Source organism: Mya arenaria, chromosome 10 (genome assembly GCF_026914265.1).
Source record: "Mya arenaria isolate MELC-2E11 chromosome 10, ASM2691426v1".
NCBI lineage: Eukaryota > Metazoa > Mollusca > Bivalvia > Myida > Myidae > Mya > Mya arenaria.
This window is the reverse complement of record NC_069131.1, coordinates 49,179,945-49,200,102: the sequence shown is the minus strand read 5'-3', so window position 1 is coordinate 49,200,102 and position 20,158 is coordinate 49,179,945. Positions and strand designations below refer to the sequence as shown.

At 35.5% G+C, this 20,158-nt stretch overlaps 1 protein-coding gene across 1 annotated transcript in view; it reads right to left on the bottom strand.

Moving 5' to 3' along the window:
- Positions 1-2,027: 2,027 nt before the first annotated feature.
- Positions 2,028-20,158, bottom strand: part of LOC128206214 (uncharacterized) — a 30,319-nt gene continuing 12,188 nt past the window's right edge. Inside the window, exons 4-5 of the mRNA XM_052908534.1 lie at positions 9,822-11,137; positions 2,028-9,598 (exon numbers count right to left, since the gene is read on the bottom strand). Of these exons, the coding sequence (XP_052764494.1) occupies positions 9,824-11,137 (1,314 nt within the window). The 3' untranslated portion in view covers positions 2,028-9,598; positions 9,822-9,823. The remainder of the gene's footprint in view (positions 9,599-9,821; positions 11,138-20,158) is intronic.

Sequence of the window (20,158 nt, the reverse complement as noted above, 5' to 3'; positions counted from 1 at the left end):
GATAACAGATGGTGATGCATGTGGCTGACCCGTTCAATTAAAGAATAAGATGCACATGTCGCAGGCACATTAAGCTATAGTGATAACAGATGGTGATGCATGTGGCTGACCCGTTCAGTCAAAAACGGAGATGCATATGTCGCTGGCCCATTTAGCTCTAGTGATAACAGATGGTGATGCATGTGGCTGACCCGTTCAGTCATAAACGGAGATGCACATGTCGTTGGCCACTTTAACTATAGTGATAACAGATGGTGATGCATGTGGCTGACCCGTTCAATCAAAAAATGAGATGCACATGTCGCAGGCACATTAAGCTATAGTGATAACAGATGGTGATGCATGTGGCTGATCCGTTCAATAAAAAATGAGAGGCATGTGTCGCAGGCACATTAAGCTATAGTGATAACAGATGGTGATGCATGTGGCTGACCCGTTCAGTCAAAAAAGGAGATGCATATGTCGCTGGCCCATCTAGCTATAGTGATAACAGATGGTGATGCATGTGGCTGACCCGTTCAGTCAAAAAAGAAGATACATATGTCGCAGGCCCATTTAGCTATAGTGATAACAGATGGTGATGCATGTGTCTGACCCGTTCAGTCAAAAACGGAGATGCATATGTCGCAGGCCCATTTAGCTCTTTTGGTAACACGCGGAGTGGAATATGTTGCTGACTCGCTAAGCCACAAACGGATATGCATATGTAGAATACCCATTCAGCTCACGCACTACTTTCCCGTAGCAATCATTTGTTAATCGTAAAAAAAGACACTTGCGTAATGATACAAGCGCACCGATATTTATTTATGACTGGTATCACCAAAGTGCACTTTGTTAGATAATTTAATATATTTCTGCAATATTTTAAATAAATGTCCTTGCAGTTTCACTGATTGTTCCAAGATGGTAACCCAATCTTATATTAATATTTTCGGTTGATATCGTTCTCCTACAGACTGTGCTTGCATGTGTTGATTATCTTTTACCATTTGTTATCCATTTTAAAGCTTCATGTTAGAAACAGATGGTGATACATATGTGGCTGACCCGTTCAGTCAAAAATAAAGATGCACATGTCGCAGGCCAATTTAGCACTATTGGTAACAAGCGGAGATGCATATGTGGCTGACTCACTCAGCCGCAAACGGATATGCATATATGTCGCAGGCCCTTTTGACTCTATTGGTAACAGGCAAAGATGCATATGTGGCTGACTCGCTCAACCACAAACCAGTAGGCATATATGTCGCCGGTCATTTTGGCTCTATTGGTAACAGGCGGAGATAAATACATCGCTGACCCGCTCAGCAACAAACGGGGATGCATATCTCACAGGCCCATTCAGCTCTATTGGTTATAGACGCAGATTAATACGTGGCTGACGCGCTCATCCACAATGAATATGCATATGTCGCAAACCTTTAAGGCTCGATTGGTAACAGGTGGAGATGCAAATGTGGCTGACCCGATCAGCAATAAATGGAGTTGCATATGTCGCAGGCATAATTGCCTGACGTATGAACTTAGAAGTCACGCTCAATGGTCGGTCATGTCTGGTAAAGAAGTGGTATAAATGATATTCGCGAAATGTTGTTTACATGTAACAAGCCAAGTGGTAATGATTGTACCTGAATCTCCAGCGGAATGTTTCAATTTAATATCTAGGACGAGTACGATTCGGGGTCAAGTCGTAGGTCACTTTATCAAATATCAATGAGAACTTTTTTATAACACTCTTACGATGTCACAGCCTTCCACCATCGCCAAACTTGGTTTAACTTACTCCCTCATTAAGGTTTTACTCTGGAATTCTGGTCAACAAGCAGACCACTTGGTTGACTATTTGGACATTTGCGACAAGGCAATCGCTGTATCAAACCAATCCAATTGTTTCTCAACTTCTTAAAATATGTTATCACACGTAGGTTAACCAAACTTCCTGGCGGCCAACGTTTTTATTTATTATAATCAGGGTTACATCTTGTTTGTACACTAAGTATATAGACCATTAAACAAAATTTCAATCATACCTTTATTTCATACGTACAAATTATTATTATTTAGTTTTCAATAACATCATGCATACCTTTATTGACATTTATTAAAACACAACAAAAAAACCCACCATATATCGCATCAACTTTAAATATTATCTTTTGCTTCTTTCTGAAGCGTATCTTCTGTTTCAATAACTTACATATAAATTTTAGAGAATTATATACTTTAAGTATAAGTTCTGAATATCCATTTAAAAATATATCATTTACAAGAAATTGTTCTGACACAAATAAATGTTAATGCATAACAATATTTAAAGTTGCAACGTTACGTGCAGGTCTTTAACAACCAACTTATCATTTCAAAACATTGTCTATATTTAAAATATCCTCTTTATAATTATGTGAATTGTGATATAAATAACGAAAATACTCAAGTCAAATCTCAATCTCAGTCTCAACTCATTATACCACATAGCATTATACATTATCAAACAGTATTAAAAATCATTTATGTTTTTACAAGTGTATTCTATCATAGAATATGTTGATAAACGCTTTTGGTCAAGATTCCAAGGGCAAAATATTCTACTGACAAATATGAATTTGAGTTTCATTGTTTTTAACCGTTTCAACAATTACTCAAGTATATTATTTGCTCTGGATTTTGTTTCCTCTGAGCTATCGACACAATCTTTGTATCAATACATTGAATGAGTAAAAGGTCTGCTTTTATGTTGTAGATTGTGATGAAATTGAGTTTTGACTTAATCAGTTTCGTAATATTGGATCCTAGTGATTCAACAGTATCTGAGTAGAGTACAAAATTAGAAACAAATCAAATACCTTAAGGTGTTTAAAGAGTAATATAAAGAAAAACAAGTCATAATAACCAACAACCTACATAGTATTTTGGTTGATAAATTTCTACTTCCATTAGCAACACGCAAAACCAAATAAATTGGTAAAATTTGCACAAACGTAACCACGCATCAACATTTATACTCATATCTAGTTAATTATTGGGTAATAACACAACCAGTCCATTATCATGGAGCACATATCCATAATGCATGCATTATCAAGGTAAATACATGCATTATCAAGGTAAATACATGCATTATCAAGAAAAATACATGCAATATCAAGGTAAAAAACAGGCATTATCAAGGTAAATACATGCATTATCAAGATAAATACTTGCATTATCAAGGTAAACACATGCATCAGTATGGTAAATACTTGCATTATCAAACTAAATACATGCAATATCAAGTTAAATACAGACATTATCAAGAAAAATACATGCATTATCAAGATAAATACATGCATTATCAAGGTAAATAGCTGCATTACATGGTAAATACATGCCTTATCAAGATAAATACATGCATTATCAAGATAAATACAGGCATTATGAATGTAAACACATGCATTATCAAGGGAAATACATGCATTATCAAGGGAAATACATGCATTATCAAGGTAAACACTTGCAATATCAAGGGAAATACTGTCATTATTAAGGTAAACACAGGCATTATCAATATTAACATAATCATTATCAAGGGAAATACATGCATTATCAAGGGAAATACTTACATTATCAAGTTAAACACAGTCATTATCAAGGTAAATACATGCATAATTAAGGTAAATACATGCATTATCAATGTAAATACATGCATCGTCATGGTAAATACATGCATTATCAAGGTAAATACATGCATTATCAATGTAAATACACGCATTATCATGGTAAATATATGCATTATCGAAGTAAATACATGCATTTTCAAGCTAAATACAGGCATTATGAAGCAAATACAAGAAAAATCAGTCAATTAAATGACAAAGTACATGTATTTTAAACATAAAACAAAATTAAACACCTCAAATAAACAAATTGAAACCAATCATAATTATGCTAAAAGAATACAAGCTCTCTACAGTATAGTATATACTAATCGCATAGTATATACAATGTATAGTACTGGAACATCAGACAAAATACAAAAAACAATCAATGGTGCATCTTTACGTTACAATCTATAAGCCATAAACAAAGTGTACATGTAAGTATTTAGTTGAACTATAACTAACATTCAGAAATAATCTTATATTTGAATCGTTTACATCATACTGAAATACATGCATTCGTGTATAGTGCATTCATCATTCGTGTAGTTCAGTAGATGCAAAATCCCCGATATACAGTACTCATTACAAATGATAAATATCATCTTCCTCAAAACTTGAAAAGACTCTCGACATGTAGGTCATTTACAACAAAATGTACACTTCACAACACCTACGATATACCAACGCTCACCGTGCAATATCCATTATAATCTATGCAAGCAATCAATCAAAAGCAATGTAAAAATGGCAGAATGCTGCATATCCAATTCATTAAACGAAACATCAAACAACATCCGAGTCATTCACAAGACATGTAAACTACCTAACACCCAGAAAATCCACGACCATGTCTACATACAGAATGCGAGTCATCCATAACACATATTAACTAGTTAACATCCACGATAATCCACGACCATGCCTACAGACAACATACCCGTCATTCACAACATATATAAACTAGCTAACATCCACGCTAATTCACGACCATTCCTACAGACAACATAGCCGCCATTCACAACATAAATAAACTAGTTAACATCCACGATAATCCACGACCATGCCTACAGACAACATACCCGTCATTCACAACATAAATAAACTAGTTTATATCCACGCTAATTCACGACCATGCCTACAGATAACATCCGCGTCATTCACAAAATAAATAAACTATCTAACACCCAGGAGTATTCACGTCTATGCCTACAAACAACAAACGCGTCATTCACAATAAAAAAAACTAGTTAACATCCACGATAATCCACGACCATGCCTATATACAACATACGCGTCCTTCACAACATAAATAAACTAGTTAACATCCACGCTAATTCACGACCATGCCTACAGATAACATCCGCGTCATTCACAACATAAATAAACTACCTAACACCCAGAAGTATTCACGTCTATGCCTACAAACAACAAACGCGTCATTCACAATAAAAATAAACTAGTTAACATCCACGATAATCCACGACCATGCCTACATACAACATACGCGTCCTTCACAAAATAAATAAACTAGTTAACATCCACGCTAATTCACAACCATTCCTACAGACAACATCCGCGTCATTCACAACATAAATAAACTAGTTAACATCCACATTAATCCACGACCATGCCTACATACTACATACGCGTCATTCACAACATAAATAAACTAGTTAACATCCACGATAATCCACGACCATGCATACATACAACATACGCGTCATTATCAACAAAAATAATCTACTTACCGTCCACGATGATACTTGACCATGTCTCAAACATACGCGTCATCCAAACCTAGATATTCACGATAATTCTTGCAAACCATCAGTTGACCACAAAACGGGATTATATTTTGTAAATAGGGCAGATGGTTGCAATATTCAAATGATTAAATGAAAAACGAACGACATGCGCGTCATTCAACACATAGATAAACTACATAACATCAACGATAATCAACGTCATTCAACACATAGATAAACTATATAACATAACGATAATCAACGTCATTCAACACATAGTTAAACTACATAACATCAACGATAATCAACGTCATTCAACACATAGATAAACTACATAACATCAACGATAATCAACGTCATTCAACACATAGTTAAACTACATAACATCAACGATAATTAACGTCATTCAACACATAGATAAACTACATAACATCAATGATAATCAACGTCATTCAACACATAGATAAACTACATAACATCAATGATAATCAACGTCATTCAACACATAGATAAACTATATAACATCAACGATAATCAACGTCATTCAACACATAGATAAACAACATAACATCAATGATAATCAACGTCATTCAACACATAGATAAACTATATAACATCAACGATAATCAACGTCATTCAACACATAGTTAAACTACATAACATCAACGATAATCAACGTCATTCAACACATAAATAAACTACATAACATCAACGATAATCAACGGCCATGCTTACATACAACAAGCGCATTATTACAAAATAGATAAACTACTTAACATCCACGCTTGTCCACGACCTACCTCCATACAACAGGCGCGTCATTCATAACATAGATAAACTACTTAACACTCACGCTAATCCATGTCATTCATAACATAAATAAACTACTTAACATCCACTCTTGTCCACGACTTACCTACATACAACAGGCGCGTTATGCAAAACATAGATTAACTACTTAACATTCACGCTAATCCATGTCATTCATAACATAGATAAACTACTTTACAACATCGACCATGTCTACGTACAACATGCGCGTCATTCAAAACATAGAAAAAGTACGTAACACCCACGATAATCTACTACCATATCTACGTACAACATGCGCGTCATTCAAAACATAGAAAAAGTACGTAACATCCACGATTATCTACGACCATGTCTACGTACAACATGCGCGTCATTCAAAACATAGAAAAAGTACGTAACATCCACGATAATCTACGACCATGTCTACGTACAACATGCGCGTCATTAAAAACATTTAAAAAAGTACGTAACTTCCACGATAATCTACTACCATGTCCACGTACGACATGCGCGTCATTCAAAACACAGAAAAAGAACGTAACATCCACGATAATCTACGACCATGTCTACGTACGACATGCGCGTTATTCAAAACATAGAAAAAGTACGTAACACCCACGATAATCTACTACCATGTCTACGTACGACATGCGCGTCATTTAAAACATAGAAAAAGTACGTACCTTCCACGATAATCTACGACCATGTCTACGTACAACATGCGCGTCATTCAAAACATTTAAAAAGTACGTAACACCCACGATAATCTACTACCATGTCTACGTACGACATGCGCGTCATTTAAAACATAGAAAAAGTACGTACCTTCCACGATAATCTACGACCATGTCTACGTACAACATGCGCGTCATTCAAAACATTTAAAAAGTACGTAACACCCACGATAATCTACTACCATGTCTACGTACGACATGCGCGTCATTTAAAACATAGAAAAAGTACGTACCTTCCACGATAATCTACGACCATGTCTACGTACAACGTGCGCGTCATTCATAACATAGAAAAAGTACATAACATCCACGATAATCTACGACCATTTCTACATACAACATACGGGTATTTCATTTCATTGATAAACATTGTAACATCCACGCTAATCCAGGTCCTTGCGGAAATTACAAGATGTGCGCTATTTACATCATAATATCATCTCCGAAACATCCATGACGACATTGCAACAGTCAGACTTATTACAACATTTGTATTGCTCATTTAGCCCAGCATTTACCATTCCTTTGAAATTGATCAAAAGCTCTTTAAATGTTTCGTTATATAATCATAATATATATAAGGAGCCGTATGTAAACAAAGTGTACTAATTATATTGGCGATAATATTGGCATAAACTAATACAAACATAAGGATATCTATTTTGTTAATTATTAACAAATGTACAACAACAAGCTAAATACCACGGTGTTCTTTTAGAAATATTAATGTTTAGATAACTAATCATAATGTACATAAATCTTTTAACATTAACACTAAACATTATGAAAATAAATTTAAACAACACACATACATTCCGACATTTCGAAATAAATCATGATAAAAACGCCAATTTCAAAAAACAAAACTAGAATGTCAATTGATTGGTGTAAATCTTGAAGAAGTAGGTATACATGCCTTAAAGGATATTACTTAAAACATTAAGCTTCTTGTATTTGTTTGCAATATGTTTAATGTTAGATGTTGAAAAATGAAACCAAGCTTTAGTTGAAACTAAAACATACACGCCATTGACACAAATATATTATCATTCGCTGATGCGAATTAACTACTAAAACAAACATACATTGTTTGACGATGTTAGTTTACCTCTGAAACAAATTTATTGTTCTTTGATTCCAGTTAACCACTGAAACAAACATCTAGTGTTCGCTGATGCTAGTTAACCTCTGAAACATCCATCTATTGTTTACTGATGCCAGCTATCCACTGACACAAACATCTAGTGTTCACTGATGCCAGTTAACCCCCGACACAAACATCTAGTGTTCACTGATTCAAGTTAGCCACTGACACAAACATCTAGTGTTCACTGATGCCAGTTAACCACTGACACAAACATCTAGTATTCACTGATTCAAGTTAGCCACTGACACAAACATCTAGTGTTCACTGATGCCAGTTAACCCCCGACACAAACATCTATTGTTCACTGATGCCAGTTAACCACCGACACAAACATCTATTGTTCACTGATGCCAGTTAACCACCGACACAAACATCTATTGTTCACTGATGCCAGTTAACCACCGACACAAACATCTAGTATTCACTGATGCCAGTTAACCACTGACACAAACATGTAGTATTCACTGATGCCAGTTAACCACTGACACAAACATGTAGTATTCACTGATGCCAGTTAACCACTGACACAAACATCTAGTATTCACTGATGCCAGTTAACCACTGACACAAACATCTAGTATTCACTGATGCCAGTTAACCACTGACACAAACATGTAGTATTCACTGATGCCAGTTAACCACTGACACAAACATGTAGTATTCACTGATGCCAGTTAACCACTGACACAAACATGTAGTATTCACTGATGCCAGTTAACCACTGACACAAACATGTAGTGTTCACTGATGCCAGTTAACCACTGACACAAACATCTAGTGTTCACTGATGCCAGTTAACCACTGACACAAACATGTAGTGTTCACTGATGCCAGTTAACCACTGACACAAACATCTATTGTTCACTGATGCCAGTTAACCACCGACACAAACATCTATTGTTCACTGATGCCAGTTAACCACTGACACAAACATCTAGTGTTCACTGATGCCAGTTAACCACCGACACAAACATCTAGTGTTCACTGATTCAAGTTAGCCACTGACACAAACATCTAGTATTCACCGATGCCAGCTTACCACTGACACAAACATCTATTGTTCACTGATTCAAGTTAGCCACTGACACAAACATCTAGTGTTCACTGATGCCAGTTAACCACTGACACAAACATGTAGTGTTCACTGATGCCAGTTAACCACTGACACAAACATGTAGTATTCACTGATACCGACACAAACATCTATTGTTCACTGATTCAAGTTAGCCACTGACACAAACATCTTTTATTCACTGATGCCAGCTAGCCACTGACACAAACATCTAGTATTCACTTATGCAAGTTAACCACCGACACAAACATCTTTTATTCACTGATACCAGTTTACTACTAACACAAACATCTACTGTTAACTGATGCCAGCTAACCACTGACACAAACATCTATTGTTCGCTGACGCCTGTAAATCAATATAAGATGATCTGAATACCTATATATTATCCATATAGATTGATGCATATTCGTATCAAAACACGTTTCTCGGTGCAGTCTGATGACCTGAAACAGACAATATTTACATTATTTTTTTATTAAAATTGCACTGATATAATAACACTATACAAAGCTATTTGTTGTAATAACAGAAATGTTGAGTAACAATAATTACATTTAGGATTAATCATCATCATATTTTAAAACATGGATAAATTTACCGTGTAAAATAATGTTACTCTATATTAAAATAATGATAAATTGAGGTAAATCTAATGTGCTAATGTACCTTTAAACATTGGCTTTAAACGTAATGTACCAGCCAGATTTACGCCTGCTGGTAATGTACCAGCCAGTTTCACGCCTGCTGAACTCAATCACTTGCATGGCGGACTGGTTCTCCATCTCCACCTGAAGCTGATTCACCTCATCTTCCGGCTTTATCGTACAGTGCTTTAACTGGCATTCCAAAGTATGTCTCGACTGTATCACAATTCTAACGAGACGTCTGAGCACTTTTGCTGACACAGTCATGCGCCTCAATGTAATGCTTGTTTTATAGTCAGTTGAGGCGGCCTGTGGAATCACCACCTGGAGGGCGGGCTGGTTTCCCATCTCCTCTTGCTCTTGCGTTATGTCCTCATCTATTGTACACCACTCTTCTAACGTAAAGTGAACAGAATGTCCCGACTGTAACGCAACACTAACGAGACGTCTGAACACTTTTGCTGACACTGTCATGTACATCAATGTAATGCTTGTTTTATAGTCAGTTGAGGCGGCCTGTGGAATCACCACCTGGAGGGCGGGCTGGTTTCCCATCTCCTCTTGCTCTTGCGTTATGTCCTCATCTATTGTACACCACTCTTCTAACGTAAAGTGAACAGAATGTCTCGACTGTAACGCAACACTAACAAGACGTCTGAGCCATTTTGCTGACACTGTCATTTCGCCTAATCCAATGCTTGTTTTATAGTCAGTTGAGGCGGCCTGTGGAATCACCACCTGGAGGGCGGGCTGGTTTCCCATCTCCTCTTGCTCTTGCGTTATGTCCTCCCCTATTGTACATTCCGATAACGTAAAGTCAACATAATGTCCCGACTGTAACACAACACTAACGAGACGCCTAAACACTTTTGCTGACACTGTTATGCACATAAATAAAATGCTTGTTTGATAGTCAGTTGAGGCGGCCTGTGGAATCACCACCTGGAGGGCGGGCTGGTTTCCCATCTCCTCTTGCTCTTGCGTTATGTCCTCCTCTATTGTACACTTTTGTGACGTAAACTCAACAGAATGTCCCGACTGTAACGCAACACTAACGAGACGCCTTAACACTTTTGCTGACACTGTCATGCCAAATAATTTAATTTGTGTTTGATAGTCAGTTGAGGCGGCCTGTGGAATCACCACCTGGAGGGCGGGCTGGTTTCCCATCTCCTCTTGCTCTTGCGTTATGTCCTCCTCTATTGTACACCACTCTTCTAACGTAAAGTGAACAGAATGTCCCGACTGTAACGCAACACTAACGCGACGCATGAACACTTTTGCTGACAAACGAACGTTCTTCAGCTGAAGCTCTTCGAGGAAAAAGTGTGGCGCATTCTGAAGTGCAATATTAATCAACATATATCAAATAACAGACAGGAAAAACTAAGACCTGATACAAAAACTACATGTAGCCGGGATATTGTAAAATATACTTCATTTCGAGATGTGAAAGAGAAATGTTTATATTTGTGTCTTTATTTAATGCTACCGAGAACCGTTTCTATTCCGCTCCAAAACGCAAATATATAACAATTCATAGTGAAATTATCAATATCCAAACAATATTAACGGAAATGTGTACTTTACTTATAAAGAGTAAACGCTATGATTAATTTAGGCATTTCCTTTCGATATTACGAGGAAAGGTATAGGCCAAGGCAAGTGATCTAATTAATTGATTAACTTAAAGTCATAACATTCCTGAGGTGGTTTCATTCGTGTATACATATTAAGCAATAGTTATTTGGTGAAAGTAATGCTGTAGCAGTCTCAATAACAAAATACCACTCATCATGATGCGTAAAAAAAACGCGTTACTAATTGTAGTTTGATTATATAAGGGTACATCCGGTCAGTTTTGGTAGTCGTTAATAATTTTAAAACCGGCGAACATAACATGTATATTGATTATTAATCCATCAATCACACAGCTAGTGCATTATTATTATTATAATTATTATTTTAATCTGATGGACTATTTCCTTGGTAGGATAGAATGCTATGAAGTGATACATTTTTCGTGTCTGAAATAGGATTTATTTTTTTATTTTTAATGTTCATATTTCTTTTCTCATTTCTCTAAACTTTCGCGACACATGTTTTGTTGTTCTCTTATTAGAATGTATCCGTTAGCATAATTTACATAAATCATAATGAAGATAAATGTAATACAGAGGCTTTTAGAACTAATAATGTATATAACGCTTGAACAGTTCCATTTGTTTCAAATAAATACATGACTTTATTCTGCACCAGCATTACCAAAACCCAGAATAAATATATAGACCTGAATTTAAATACAAACCAAGAAATGATGCTCTTTGATAGCTCTTACATTTGCCAGATGTGTTTTCCTAACTGCATGGACATCTATTATGATACAACAGTTGTCTCTTGATTTGCATGTGTTTTACCCCATCAAAGCACTGTGTTTTGTTTATTGAGAACTACATTTTCAATGATAAGTTTGATTTATAGCTCAATACCAGATTATTAAAAATGGTGTATACACTACATTAAAACTGCGATCTCTCGAGGGCGCCGGTTCCCGACCTTTAACCTCGAACATTCCGATGTCTCGAGTCATCACGTGTTTTCATTTCAATCATGTATGAAATGCCTTAAAATCACTTAAGTCCTGTAGGAAATGGCTTTACAGTTAACACATGTATAGACGTATTATACCATAATTATATTCGGTTTCAAAGTGTTGTACTATAACGTTTTAAAGATTTGTCAGCAAAAATTGGTAAACATGTCATTTTCAAATAGTATCGGCCATCGTAAACAGTAATAATCTGTTTTCAGAAAAAAAATATTTCTATCTGTCATTGCAATTTTAACAATTTGCAAAATTGAACACCAGTCCTGTCATTTTTTTTTGCTATTTTTAGGAAAACCCTTTCGAGAGAATGTGTGAATTATGACCTCGAGTTATTCATAAGCTTTTGTGCATGATTTGTGTTTTTGGGACCGGCAATGGTGTTCAAGTGCTCGACATATTTAGGTTTAGAGTTATTGTTAGTGTATTTAATGGGACTAGACACCAGGTGATAAACTCGCAAGAAAAAGACAAGAAATATAATTATATAACTTAAATAAAATTATTACCGTTGTGGCTAACGCATTTAGAAAGGTTAACGGCTGAAAATGACAGCGGGTTGCTAACACGCTGAATGACTGATTAGTGTGTGAAATGATCACATGACTTGCAGGGTCTTTGGAAAAACCATTTCGCGCTTTTTATTAAGGTGGATAACCATTATGCACTATTTTCAAACGGTAAAACTCAGCTGAGACAGTGACATGATTGTTGCTTTTATTCTTCTAATCATGTTAAGATATGTATTTTCGGCCTCATACTAGCTCTAATTGACAAGTCAGGGCTTGTTTTGTGGAAATACTGTATTTGTCGATTTTGGGACCATCTGGCGACTAGTCTCTTCAATATGAAAATAAAATGAATCAAGTTCCTAACTGTGCCACTACCACGAACAATACGCCATTCTCGAGAGATTGCCTGTTCCAGATATCACAGTTTCACTGTATTTATTTTTATTACTTTTATAATTCCACCACATAGCAATAATTGATTGAACACAACAGCGTTAAGGTCGAAACGACGGTGACGTGAGGGCAAATAAAGGAGACAGTACTGAAATGAGCGGCAATGTGAGTGGTGACGTGAAGGAAAAAACAGCGTATGGAGGGGTAATAACTTCGGCAGAAATGGTAAAAAAACGAGGTAAATAGGTAACAGGGCGATGGGAGGGGTAACGATGGCGATTGCAGGGATATAAACAACGGCGATGGGATGAGAGGCAATGGATGCAGGAGTATAATCAATGGCGATTAAAGTGGTAACAACGGCAGAAAGTGTGTACACAACGGCGATGAAAAGGTAGTCCTGGCGGCAATGTTGTAACAACGGCGATGGGAGGGGAGGCAATGAATGCAAGAGTGTAATCAATGACGATTAATGTGTAAAAACGGCAATGAAAAAGCAACTCTTGTGGCAAGGGTGTAAATAACGCCGATGAAAAAAAAAATCTTGTGGCAACGGTGTAAATAACGGCAATGAAAAAGTAACTCTTGTGGCAACGGTGTAAATAACGGCAATGAAAAAGTAACTCTTGTGACAATGGTGTAAATAACGGCAATGAAAAAGTAACTATTGTGGCAAGGACATAAACAACGGCAATGACAAAGTAACTCGTGTGGCAAGGGAGTTAACAACGGCAATGAAAAAGTTACTCTTGTGGCAAGGGTGTAAACAACGGCAATGAAAAAGTAACTCTTGTGGCACGTGAGTAAACAACGGCAATGAAAAAGTAACTCTTGTGGCAAGGGAGTTAACAACGGCAATGAAAAAGTAACTTTTGTGGAAAAGGGTGTAAACAACGGCAATGATAAAGTAACTCTTGTGGCAAGGGAGAAAAAGTGACTTTGGTGACAAAGGTGTAAACAACGCTAATAAAAAGGTTACTCTTGGGGCAAGGAAGTAAACAACGACAATGAAAAAGTAACTCTTGTGGAAAAGGGTGTAAACAACGGCAATGATAAAGTAACTCTTGTGGCAAGGGTGTCAACAACGGCAATGAAAGAGGAACTCTTGTGGCAAGGGTGTAACTAACGGCAATGGAAATGTAACTCTTGTGGCAAGGTTGTAAACAACGGCAATGGAAATGTTACTCATGTGGCAAGATTGTAAACAACGGCAATGAAAAAGTAACTCTTGTGGCAAGGGAGTTAACAACGGCAATGAAAAAGTAACTCTTGTGGCAAGGGTGTAAACAACGGCAATGGAAATGTAACTCTTGTGGCAAGGGAGTAAACAACAACAATGAAAATGCAATCTTGGCGTACAAACAACAGCTAGGGGAGGGTTGGCAATGAATGCAAGAGTGTAAACAACGGCGATTAAAGTGGTAACAACGGCAGAAGATGTCTAAACTACGACGATGGAAGAGGTAACATATAGGACAGAAATTAAATCAATTTTGAAGAGAGACACACAAATAAATATTTAATATAAACGCAATATGGTATCACATCGTTAAGATCGAAGTACCTCGTCCGGACATTGTCAGAACATAGGCGAAAAATAGCAACGGCAGGCGACGGTTTACATGTTTGTTCATACTCAAAAGTCTCTGTCGTTGCGCTGCCGGAGTGAGTGACAGGCTACAACGTCAGCTGAACGACAGTACTCCGCTATAGATCCGACCAATGGTAGAACTACATAGTTCAATTGTTTTTCTCGACGGGGCTCTGCCAATATTTCTTGCCGTTGTTTATGTGTGCACAAGTGTAATCCCGTCGAGGTACATCGGTAATGTGTGACAGGCGCTTTAGACAATGAGAAATGATGACAATGATATTATAATTTAATACCCAGTTAACGTATTTAAGGTAATTGACCACAATCTAACGAAAATAATGAATGTTGGCCGATGATCATGAAACTTAGTAAAAACAATTGACAATGACAGTACCTTGACGTGTTGTATATATTTTCCTTATAATAAACCCATTATATACTGAGTAACAGCGCCCCCTAGAGAACACGTGTACTTTGATACAACCACGATCTTGCTAATCAAACACACCTTTATGTTGTTTTTAAGAACATTTAATGACAATTAAACAAATACATATTCAAATAATTCAAAGTAATATCTTTTTGAAAGGCGTACCATATAGGTTAATGCAAAAATATTTTCTGTAATTTTAATGCACTATCTTTACTTATTTGGCTTTAATGTTCAATGAAAACAACACATATAATTTTTGTTCATATAAGAAGATAAAAGCCTTTATGAATGTTTTATTACTTAACAGCTACGTGGCCATAATTGCTAAGTTAAAAACGTGCCAAGATATCGTTTATGTATTTTTAAGTGTACATAAATTATAAGTTGTTTAATTTCGTACGTAGACGTAAACTTTCGTAGATAGTTTTTGTATATGTACGTGAATCATAAGTTATTTCGTACGTAGACGTCGCAGACGCTAACCGTGCGCATTGATGTAACGTTATACAGTTCTTTTTTAAAGTTCACCGACTGGTTACACCAGTTATATAATCTCGAAAATGTAGCATACATCAGATAACACATTAAGTATGAAGTATATGTTTCTTTATAATATAAATATTTTGAACGTAGGTACAACAGTATTCGATGTTTGCTCTGCAATGCATTTTAAATTTGTTAAGACGGAGTTTGTATTACAAATTTACGGCGAGAGTAAAAAATCAATTATTATGTCACCATATACATTTGCTATGTTTGTGTATGAAATCATAAACAAATCATTAAATTATTGTCAAGTTTTAAGGCAAAACAACTGACTTTATTCTATAAGTGTGTTTACATTATTAAAGTAAAATTTAATGTATAATCAGATTACGGATGTACCATCCTAAGAATGATATGATATTTAACTAATTGGAGAATATTCATACCGAATAATGCTTTTTTAATGTTCAACGTAAAAACCTCTTGAGTCAAGAGTACTCATTAAAAAGCACCTGAATACCGCGTACCATGGGGCAGGGAGAGGGGGGTGGTACTACACCAACCAAATCATTGCTTACGTAAAGGTTTTGTGGCAATAGCTTTAAATTTTAAATAAACCAATATAATAAATTTTATCTTGTTTTTATCAAAGCATAATTTGCTAAAAGAACAACAACAAAAGCTCGTTTTTATATCACTGTAAGAAGTGAAAATGGTTTGGTGTTTCTTTAAAATGATTATTGTGAAAAAAAACAAAAAACAACAATATGTTGTCATGAGATAAACTTCCTTAAACATCGTACCGTTATAGTTGAATTATTTTAACTGTTCTGATAATATTTGCGTTTATTTATAGATTTAAAGTCAATATTCGTTCAAGCACATAAATAATGGATTATGGTTGAAATCATAAAATAAAGTTAACAATTGTTATATTTCTTTAAAGCAACTGTGCACCAGATGACCAATGCACGAAAAAAAGAAAATAGTCGAAAACTGGCATAAACTTGGTATTTATGTGAACAATGCTTTGAAACTAGTCTTACTAACTGAAGTACCACATAGTTTACAATTTATTTAAGTTTACCAGTTATTTCGTATTTTTCCATTAGAAAAGTTTACTGGGAATGTCTACCTAGTAGAATTATTCCTTATGCGCGATTGGCTAGTCGATGTTATCACGTGATATTACCATGTTAGGTATATACCTTAAACATACCACGCGTTTAGAGTAATCCTTCGTAGCTCAGTGGATACAGAGCTCAACTGCAATTTTGGCAACACGGGTTCAAACCCGGTCTCCGACACATTTTTTTTTTTACATTTTGGTACATTTTTACAATTATGACATCACAGCGTAACACAATGTATTAAAGAATTGTCCTGAGATTCATTACAGATTTGGTGCTAATCTGGTGTACAGTCCCTTTAAAACATTTTTTGAAAATCTTAGCAACAATACGTTTGATTGGTATAACATACTTGGTAAATCTAAACGAGATTCATCAACAAATCTATTTAAAGAACTAAAATGGCTAAACTTCTCGGATAGATGTAAATACCACGCAGCAGTATTAGTTTACAAGACGTTGAATAGCATGGCTCCATCATATATGTCAGAATTAGTAACAGTTTCAGACAATAATGTATATATGCTAAGATCAATGGCACACAAAGATATTGTTTTACAAACTAGACCTCGTACTAATTATATGAAAGCATCGTTTACATATTACAGCAGAATTGTTTGGAATAATATACCTTTGGAAATACGAGAATCAAAAAACTTTAATACGTATAAAATAAAGGTCAAACAGTACCTCATAGGAAACTTGTGATTATACAAATTGTGATGTTTTATTCATAATTATATTTAACTGAGAGTATCTGTCTAATATTGATTCAACATCATCATCATGTCATCATATGCATCATTATCGTCAGCATCAACAGCATACTTATAATCATCATCATCATCGTCATCGTTGTTAGCATCGTCTTCATGCTTGTCTTATGATTATTTGCCATATTTTCATTCTGTTTCAGAGGGCCATATCGAAAATAAGATTCTGTAGTTTTGTACATGATCTTAATATGTCACCTTCTTAAAATAAAGATATTATTATTATTATTATTATTATTATTATTATTGTAAAAACGATGAGGCTGAGCAATTTTGCTCAAGTCATAATTTTGATGAAGAAATTTCCAGAGTTAGACCAACCTATTTATGTTATTGAAGTACGTAGTGCAATAAAGCATTTAACACGTAATAAATCGGCTTGTAGCGACTGTATAATAAACGATTACGTTATTGAATGCGTTGACATATTAACAAGCCACTTTTGTAATATTTTAATAGCATTTTAGTGTCGGTTCTTTTCCAGAAAAGTGGACAGAAGGTGTCATTATTCCTCTCCATAAAAAGGTTCTATTAATGATGTCAATAATTACAGAGGAATAACACTTGTTAGTTGTTTTTCAAAAGTATTTACAACAATTTTAAATAAGCGCATCGAGTCATTGACTAAAATGCCTTTATTCTTGAAATATATCCGCTGAATGCCAATGGTTTATATAACAAGCCTATATTTAAACTTGATTTGTAACGAGAGCAAAACATTTGCAAAGGAAAACAATATTTTTCCATACCATTGGCATTCAGCAAATACAAGGATAACGCATTTTATATCTTGTTTAATAAAAGAATACATACTTGTTACCAGATAAAAAACGTATCCAAAAGAAAACAAAACTTCATTTTCCATACGATTTGCATTCAGTATATACATGTTGATTATATGGATTACTGTTTGTATTTATATGATTCTATAATTCAGTATATAAACATAACTTTGCTTTCTTGTACGGAAAGTCATTGCCATTGAAAAAGTTATTGTCATTGGGGTAAAAATAGTAACAAATATATATAAATGTTTTAAAATCACAATGATCGGTATATGTCATGCTGTAACTCCAGCACCAACACCACCACCACCACCACCAACCACCAACAACAACAACAACATACTACTACTGCTACTACTACAACAACTTCTTCCACTACTACTACTTCTACTACTACTACTACTACTACTACTACTACTACTACTACTACTACTACTACAACTTCTTCCACTACTACTACTACTACTACTACTACTACTACTACTGCTGCTACTGCTGCTACTGCTGCTACTGCTGCTACTGCTGCTGCTGCTACTGCTGCTACTGCTGCTACTGCTGCTACTGCTGTTGCTGCTGCTGCTACTACTACTTCTACTACTACTACTACTACTACAACAACTACTACTACTACTACTTCTACTACTACTACTACTACTACTACTGCTGCTGCTGCTGCTACTGTTGCTGCTGCTTCTACTACTACTACTACTACTACTACTACTACTGCTGCTGCTGCTACTGTTGCTGCTACTACAACTACTAGTACTTTTACTACTACTACTTAAACACTAATACGTTACTTATAATATGCAACAATAATATATCAGTTTATTTTTTGAGTGTCATTTATAACATTTCTTAACAGCACTCACTGCATTGTACAGTTGTAATTGTTTTATATTTATTTGTAACTGTAACTTAAAAAACTGTAACGTTTGCGTATATTGAAATATGTTCTGTTTTGTTATGTTTTGTATCAATATAACAATACATGCATGCGTCAGCAACCGTTAATAAAACAAAAAAGATATTAAAAGAACAACATAAATGGTTTTCAATGGTGGCAATAAAAGATAAGGTCCGATGCAAATAAAATGGATCGCTCTGGAAACCGATGACAATTTTTTTATGTAGCTCCTAATGTTTGACTTACGCGAATGAAGCAGATGCGCATAGTGAAACATGAATAAGAAATATGTTTTCGCTCTCAAATATTGGGGATAATTTTTCGAATCAATTCATGCCATTTGTATTAAATGTGAATTATGGGGTATACTAAACGCATGTTTTTCTACAAATACTACACAAGAGGAGTAAGGATTCGCTTGGTAAAGTTAGGAGGGGGAGGGGCAGTGCAACCCACTGCCATTTCGTCAGAGCCATTGTCCCGTCATCAGCCTATAAACCCTAATTTTATCAAATTTGTATTCGTGAATGACTGACTGAAAGACCGACTGATTGATGCTGGTGCACAATTTAATAAGATTTTCTTTTTTTCATTTTTGCTTATTAGGATAAAATGCAGAATTTTCGGTTGCATGTTTGGAAAACTTAACAGATTGGTTAACCCTCCACGATAAATCTAGCATATGTTTGTTTTTAGGGTCGATATATAATTTGCTGGAGGGTATTCCATGCAAATGTCGAT